At 45.3% G+C, this 9,042-nt stretch overlaps 1 protein-coding gene across 1 annotated transcript in view; it reads left to right on the forward strand.

Moving 5' to 3' along the window:
* LOC144803766 (uncharacterized) overlaps positions 1-1,554 on the forward strand; it is a 451,660-nt gene extending 450,106 nt beyond the window's left edge. Inside the window, exon 8 of the mRNA XM_078671876.1 lies at positions 1,345-1,554. Within this exon, the coding sequence (XP_078528002.1) occupies positions 1,345-1,554 (210 nt within the window). The remainder of the gene's footprint in view (positions 1-1,344) is intronic.
* The last annotated feature ends 7,488 nt before the right edge of the window (positions 1,555-9,042 follow it).

The following is a 9,042-nucleotide window of genomic DNA, read 5'->3' on the forward strand; positions in this document are numbered from 1 at the left end:
GTTATGTACTTTTAAGCATGTAAAATTGCTTTTTCAAAGCATCTGAGGATGTTGTTGATTTAGCTGCTACGCTATGTGATTCAGCACAGTTTTAGTACAAACTTTGCATGCTCCATCGGACATGGTTTAATTGATGGACAAGACTTGGATTCTGATATACTGATCAATGGGGCACTGTTCCAACTTACTCTTTCTCAGCCACTGAGGGTGGTGTCCCTAACAAGTGGTGACACACAAAAAGAGTATCACACACATTTTGCCACCTATAATTCTTTGGGTTTGGACTTCTCTCCAATTCCTTTTTGTTCTCTGTTTCTCTGTGGCTTTTGAAGTTGATATTTGGACACAGGTGACCTTGGGTAACCTACTCACTGGTGTCTGAGGCCTAGCCTGGTTGTAAACCATCCAGGACTTAGGTCTCATCGGTTCAAGTCCTTTGGTCTACTGGGGTCCATCCTTTCTTCCAAGAGATACCTGGAAAATCTTGGGTGCACCCAGATGAAATCTTGTTATGCTTGGGTTGTAGGGCTGAGGTTCCGCAGTACTACAGTGCTGGCAGCGCACCTGCAAAATCCCCCTCTCATAATGTTTTTGGCTCTGCAAAATTCAGAACACTCAGACAATCTGGCAGATGCAGGTATTGTCACTCATCAAAGCTTGTCCAAGGCGTAACACCAACACTACATTACAATTACACAACTGTAGTATTATCTTCCCAACTGTATAGATTGTTCCCTCAAATTCTGGGCTAGGATCATTCTCTGGTAACTCCAAAGTTCCTGCAGAAGCACCACAAACACAATCCGTATGATTTGGTTACCGTGCACACATCCCTGCAAATTATCTGTAGTTTTAGGAAAACGATCTCCATACTTTGCATGCCCCCGGGATCCAACTTCAAACCAGCTCTACTCATGGGAACAGCAATAGGAGGGACTTAAAAGGTTTGGTAACTTTAAAGAAGCAGCACAGTTGTCTATTTTCTGGGCATGACTCACTCTCATAATGACAAGGCTGTGACAGGGAAGAGGAATAGATTGGTATTAAAGATGCTACTCTTATGGGGATCCAATTTGTGTCTTGAAATTCACTATTGTTACAAGGAACTATGGCAATGGTGAGTGATACTCAGATGGCCTGTACTGAGAAATTAACCCTGCCCTCTCTAATGTTCTAGGTATGGTGCCGATCTCATGGGAGTTACTAAGTGTCTCCTTTTTGGTAACACTGTTCTGTTCAGCTGCAAATGTAACTGCATTGTCTGCTGTATCTTTTTTTGCATTGGGGTGTTAACTCTCTCCTTGATATGGTATTGGTCTTAATCTGTGATGTTGTCTCTTTCAGTATGTGGACATCGCAGTTATTTCCAGTGGGAGATACTTAGGTGAGTATAATACAAGAGAAGCTTACAACGACCCACTCCACAAGAGTCTTAATGGTACAGGGGACTCTCTGGCTGCATGGCCAGCATTTCTACAAGGTTATCCTAAAATGCCTCATGCTGGTAGGAGCTGCACACCTAGACCATGTACCACAGAGTCTCTAAATATGTGACCGAGGGTATAAATAGTTTCTATCACTGTATCAAGAAAATGGGTTTGTCCCACAGCATTGTGAAATAAGACTGTGTCTATGTTTAAGAATTGGGGCAAGAGTGGAGGTAAAACAACAGCACTACATTACAATAACACAACTGTAGTAAAAGACAAGAAGATACCAACAAAACACACCACTTATCATCATAACAGCAACACAGCAGTAAAACGCACCACTAATGTGCTGCTGTATTCTTGAGTTGAATAATTAATTTTGCTTTGCTTTTTTATGTTGTGTTTTGTTGGGTTGAACTGAGACTGTGTTGTTAGCACATTGCTCTTTTGTGTTTGCTTGTTTATGTGCTGTGGTGCTGCTTAGGTTTGTTTTATTATTGTTGTTTTGTTTTATTGTTGTGTTGGATAGTTTTGTTTATAGACCACCAAACATAATGCTAAGTTTTCTGCCAAAGGCTGTGCAGGAAAATATTAACCACTGTCAAAGACTCAAAAATACCATAGACCCTGTTGTAGTTGCTTTTCCTTAAAGTAATGACAGGAATATATGATGCATTTATAGAGTTTGGTGCATATCTTTAGAATGCTACAAACGCATGATATTGGACATTAATCAAAACAGCAGTTCCTATGCTCTTTTATGTGATTTGGTCAATGATGTCTTTTGATCAGACACTTTCTAGGTCTGGCACAGGTCACCGAGAGGCTTATCTAGAACTCTCTATACCAGCAGAGGATGGTGTCTCTTTTTTATCCCCAAGACAAAATCTGGGTGTATATGCTATTTATGAAACTCGGTGTAACCTATCAGGAAACAGCCTTTACAATGAGGTTTTTACCACATCGTGCCTGTACCACACATTTTTTACCGCGCAGGCTTTTACCATGTACATGCATTTACAACACATGCTATTGAGTTTCCTGTTGGCGAAGGTATGCACCTAGTCCGGGCAGAACCCATCACTATATTCAGGGTAAGGGAGTTACACACCCAAGATAACCCCTGCTCACCCCCTTGGTAGCTTAGTAGAGCAATCAGGCTTATCCCAGAGGCAATGTGTAAAGTGTTTGCACAACATACCCACACAAGTGACACAATGAATACACAGCAAACACAAGTAGAGGTAGATGATGGACGGAGCACTGAAACTTGTCAGACACTAACCCCAAGTCACAGATCTGAGTTGAATCCAGCATTGTTCTTTAGCTCACTTTGCCACCCCAGTTTGGACCCAGTCATATGCAAATCAGTCTTGACCCTGTGCCTCATGGGAACATTATAATATGAAATGCCAGGTCCTCCCTCGACCGGAAACAAACGTCCTGGGACCGGTTTCAGGGTAACACCCCCCAACAGCCAGTCTAGGTTGAATCCTGTGGCAAAGTGAGCAAGGGACCCACATCTGGCCATACCCTGCCAATTTAGGACTAACAAAGCAAACACAAGGAGATGATAGTCAGAGTGCCTGTGTTTACAATGAAAACACCACAAAAGAGACTCCACACAAGGTTACATTAAAAAAATAATTTGTATTATACATAAATACAGTAGAACATAATCACATACATCACCTTGCTAACCAGGCAATTATCAGAACCACATAGGTACTGCAATCAAGTAAACACTTTATAGGTTGCACATGTTACAAAAACACCTTAACTGACATACATTATATCAGGGCATGAGATGCAGCATAAAAACACATGAATCATCATATTAGTGTCTGCATATGCAACATTACATCAGGGCATACAATGCCGGTTAGGGAATAAAACGATACCCATACACCTTCATTAGGGCATGAAATGCCACAGAAACCTATGACAGAGCACAAAATCCTGCAGGTGGTGAATAAATCCTACAATCCCTCAAGTGTGTCCATAAACAACACTTGTGACAGCTCCCTTTGAACCTCTATTACATATTATAGGGTACATGAAACCCAAAAGGTAGGCCCAGGAGCACCTGCGCACCTACAACCATTAATACACTAATTCCTGATGTATACTGCTGGGGAATACCCCTCGGCAATGCCCCGGGGTATCTATCTAGAGGTGTCACCCCAACATGCAGGACAATTGGCACCTGCACACCAAGTATGGGGGTGGGGGGGGCGAAACTCACATCCTGTGTGCTTCAACCCAGACCAATGTGTGGTTGTAGGTATCCCGCCAACTCCTTTTAAAGACTTAATGTCATTGCAGCTTGCCCAGTGCCCTTGGGGACATGGAGACGGCCACACAGACTCCCCTTCTGCAATCCTGGTTAGAATGCCACCCGTAGTACGACTCACCCCTACACAGATGGGCTGTTCAAGCACCGGAAAGTGGTACTCTGCTGCGGGGTATGCAGGAAGCACTTTGAGCCAGCTCCGATCAGGAAATCCTCTCTGGCACAGCCCGGAGTGAGTCTCTCCTGCTGAACACCACCGCCTCACTGGAAGCCCTCCTTTAGCTCTCCAAGGCAGGAGACATAGGTGCCGGCCCATTGCCGCGGAGCATGATCCGGCAGTCCTTTCGGGGGCGAGGTTCCTGCTTTGGGCTTCAGAGAACCGGGTGGGGCTGCACACCGCTGCGGTAGGTTGCCGGGCAATTTCCATGCTCTCCTCACAGCAGTCACGAGCAGGGAGAGGGAAAGTGCTTCTTCCTTCTCAGGTCTCCCTTCCCGTCCCTCCAAACTTCTTGGGCAGGGCAGGGGGAGACAAAAGCACCTTTCTTGCACTGTGAACCAGGAAGGAAAAGAGCCCTTCAGGCTGTAAAACTAAATAGGAAGAGCTGTCTCCAGATGCTGATATCCCAGCAGCACAGGTCAGGACACTAAGCCCTGGGATATCACTGGGGGCCCAGGGACAGTGGAACCGGCTGCAGACCAGCACATAAAACTGTACAAAGTGGTAGTCCTTCCAGCAACCCAGCAATCAGTGGGCAGCAAGTCAACCCCATAACGCAAGCAGTCCAAATGGTGATCCTTCCTGGCAGCAGAACAGTTCCTTCTGTCGAGGGCAGTTCATAAACCCAGCTGCGTCTGGTTACAAGATCCACACAGTGTCTCTGTGAGTCACTCTAGGTGCCATCGGTAGTCCCTCTTGGCAGGGTAAAGGTCAGCAGGCATCAGGGCAGCACGGCAAAGTAGGGCAGCAGTTACTAGAAATAGTAAGTCACAGCAATGGGAAATTCTTTCAGCGCAGCAGTCTTTACTCCAGCAAAGGTTCCTCCAGGTCCAGTAGTGTAGTAAAAATGTGGGGTCAGAGCCCCTGTACTTATACTCTGATGCCTTGCTTCTAGAAAGTGGAGAAGGTTCCAGCACGATCTGGTCAGTCCCAGGAGTTTCCCTCTTTCCATGCCTTGGCTCCAGACATCAGTAGAAGGTAAACAAGCCCTTTGTGTTAGGGCAGGACACAGACTATACAAATGTAAAGTGTCAACGCCCCTCACTTTCCCAGCCCAGGAAGACCATTCAACATGTTGATGAATGCAGATGCAACCCTGTTACATCCATCCCTCCCTGTGTGATGGCTGTCTGGAAAATACAGTGGTCACTCTGCCCTAGACATGGATTGGAGTCAGGCTGCAAAGCACATATGGTAATAAGCACAGAGAAATGCTCAGGATTCTTAAAGTGCCATTTCTAAAATGGTAATAAAAAATTCACCTACACAGGTGAGCATGATTTTCCATTGCTATTCTAAACATACCCAACATGGCAGAGGTACTCCTTTCAGATCAGAAATTACCACTGAAAGACATGTCCGGGAATTCCCAATGCAAACCTATGAGAGTGCAGCCTCACTGCAGTGAGAAACAAAATAGGCGGTTTGCCACTACCAACACATGCCACAATACAGGCACAAGTCCTACCTTTTACCTACACAGCTCCCTGCCCACAGGGCTATGTAAGGCCTACCTTAGGGGCGACCTACATGTAGTAAACGGGGGGGTTAAGGCTAGGCAATCAGTTGTAAAAGCCAAGTCGATGTGGCAGTAAACTGCACACACAGGCCCTGCAATGGCAGAGGGCTGAGACAGGTTTGAAAGGCTACTACTGTGTGTGGTACCATCAGCGCTGCAGGCCCACTAGTAGCATTTAATTTACAGGCCATGGGTATATGGGATACCCCACAAGGGACTTACTGCTAAATTAAATAATCCAAACAGGTGTAAGCCAATGATGCCAATTTTAAAGGTGAGAACACATGCACTTTAGCACTGTTTATCAGTAGCAAAGAGCCCAGAGGAACAAAACCAACAAAAACAGGTCAGAAAACAGTGTAGGAGGTAGGCAAAAAGTTTTGGGATAACTAACACTGGGCGTAGTTCGCGAAGTAGCGCTATACGTAGCTACGCGTAGTGCACTTCGCACTACGCAAGCTACGCGTAGCTACGCGAACTGCGTAGTGCACTGTGCAAAATGCTTTCCGCACTGATTGCACAGTGCCAGATGCTTGTCCCCACTGTGCAAGCAGTGCAAAATGCATCTTGCACAGTGCAAGTGGTAGTTTTTTTTTTGCCGCTCAAGTAGATTTCTACTCGAACTGCAGGTTTCTTATCGCAGACTGGTAGTTCCTCATCATGAGTGGTCGCGAGGATACGTGACAACTTGCAATGAGAAACCTGACCTCTCTGCATTGAAAATCTCGCCGGGAGGTTTATTTTCCATGCTTGCAATTGGCAACTTGATGTTGTTGATTGCGAACGAGGAAAAAGACTCACCGGGATGTCATTTTGCTTGTTCGCGGTTGCCAACTAGATGTTGAGGACCGCGAGCAAGCAAAAAATGACAGGTGCACTACGCTACGCGTGTTTGCACTGAGCTACGTGTAATTCGCGTAGTGCGAAGTAGTGCAAACTTTGCAAACGACGTGAGCGTAGCGTAGTGCTTTGCCCAGGGTTAGGGATAACCCTCAAAAAGAGCCAGGTCCAACAATCACTACATGCTAACAAATGCCAGGGACTTGCTTGTGGATGCCCCACTCTCCTCCACACTATCTCATGGTGCCAGTTCAGAAATTCACAAAGGCTTCCGCGTGGAAAAGCCAGTCCCTCAGCACTATCTTGTGAGGGCCAGCTTCAGAAATTCACAAAGAATTGCCAGTGGATGAGTAACCGTCCTCACAAATGTAGAAGACCCAAAGATATGCGAGTGGAGGAACCAACCTCTTCCGCACCCTTTTGTAAAGCACCACTCAAAAGGAATTTCTGGTCGATGATCTACCCTGAAACACAGCATCTCATGGATGTGTTCTATTTGGGGAAGGGTTGGACATCTGTTACCATCACTGAAACAATCTAGCTACAGGTACATGGGGCCTCTTATTGCTGCTGAATGAATTTGTTCTACAGTTGCTAAACTTTACCCATCTGTGCCTCCTGTGCCACAATCCAAGGAATCCACATGCCAAGAACTTAAGAAGGCACTAGACAGTTTCTGCTTTTAGGAGCAATCAAGATTATCTGTCTCATATTAGGTGAACAGCGAGTTCCTTCTCCAAATGGGCTATTTGCCGTGCTCGTGCCAGCCCACAGGCTAGGATAGACCGCAGTCGATTGTCTATTTGTGTCACGCCTGAGTCCTGAGACAGGTTGGAAGCCCCTTGATGAAGCCACGCTTAGCTGCATAATTAGCAATGCAGCTAAGCGTGTCAGGAACAGCTTCCTCACTTCTTGCAATGCTTCCTCAAGGGTATTTGCAGGAGATCTCTACCATTGGGTCAATCCTTCACCTTCCCTTTCCTGCTTCCCTCAGGTCACCTCTGGTCACCAGTGCGCTGTATCGTAAGCTCCATCATACGCTGCAGTTGTCACTGTGCTTATCTCACTCCGGGCTTCAATCGCCAGTATTAGTGTGTGCTAGATGGCACACAATCTCCTATATGTGGACAATTTGGTTTTAATAAGTCTGACCCCAATTGGCCTCCAACATCTGCTGGACACCACAAATAAATCCTATCAATGCAATGCATTACATATTAACTTAAAGGAAAACCAAAATGATGGCAGTGAATTAGAACACGGCCAAGAAAATCATGTAGTACCTGGATGGGAGCAGGCTACAGCTGGTAACAAACTACAAGTATCTCGAAGTCCTACTCGACAGCAGAGGCTCGTACAAACCTCAACTGGAGGCTTTGCAATGGAAGGGCACCGCAAGCTTCCTCACAATGATTCATGAAAGTCCTACCAGATCAAACATTAGGTCCCTTATTACAAGTGATTCGAGCGCATTTGCAGCCAATGCTCACATATAGGTGTGAAACAAGGCAAGGGAAAAATGCAATAGTTTTAGACAAAACAATTGGTAAGTCATATAGAGTAATCTTTTACCTACCAAACTATGTGTTACCCACCCAAGTACGCCTGGAATTTGGTATTCAGAAGCACACCGTGGAAAGAAGGGGTGCTTATAAAAAAGCTGACATAAGATCAGAGGCGCTGAGCAGGGATCTCTAAATGCACATCTATCGTTTGAACTGTCACATCGAGAGAAATCACCAAGAGAGTACCTGATCAAATCACTGGAAAGGCTTGAATTAACCAGCCTCTGGGCATCCTCCATAGATCACAAGAGCTTCAAAAAGGTCACAACTGAATTAACATAATTGATATCCACAAAAGTATACAAGGAAACTTTGGCCGAGCGGGCCCACCTATGGACAGTACTTATTGGCAACACAGCTCATACGCCACAAGATTATCTAAAATGGGAGTTAAACAAAAGATTTCTTTAAATGTAAGTTGCGCTTTGGCATTATACCAATTCTCACTCACTTTCTGCCATGGAAAAGGAGTCCTGCCAACTTTGTGGATCTGGAAAACAAATACATATTATTGCATCTGCCCAAGCCTGTTATACATAAAACGTAAAATTATGTTTTAATCCAGAAGAGATCCAACTAAACTCCTCTTTTAAAAAGTATTTTAATAAAGTGGCAGAACGACTTAAGCTGAAGTCAAAAGCGACAGCAGAATAGAAGGCAGCTGGTCTTCCTTTACTGAGGACTTTAACAGTCAACCAAAATACCCCCTCTTACATCCAACTCATGTTTGCATCTTTGAAGCACAAGCACTTTATCCACACCCTTGCACACATCAAAAGGCTTGAACAGACACCCTGAAACATTGCCACTTTGTCCATATTTATGTATGTATGTATGTATTGGCATACTTGTATAGCGCAATGGCTGTCACCCAACGGGTATCCTGGCGCTTCAGACTTTTGTAATCCATACACGATGTTTCCAGCTACTGCCCAGCTTACATTGTTCTAGGAAAGAGGTGTGATTTTAGAGCTTTCTTGAAAGAAGGGAGATTACCCATACTTCTCAAGCACAGCAGTAGAGAGTTTCACAGTCTCGCCGCGGTGAACCTGAAAGACCGACCTCCCATCCGGGTCCTCAGAATCTTGGGAACTACTACCAAGTAAGCTGAGGCCGAGCGGAGAGATCTGGGCGGGGTGTACCAGGAGAACAAGTCCTGCAGGGGAGACGGACCCTGT

This window comes from Lissotriton helveticus, chromosome 1_2, assembly GCF_964261635.1.
Source record: "Lissotriton helveticus chromosome 1_2, aLisHel1.1, whole genome shotgun sequence".
In the NCBI taxonomy this organism is placed as follows: Eukaryota; Metazoa; Chordata; class Amphibia; order Caudata; family Salamandridae; genus Lissotriton; species Lissotriton helveticus.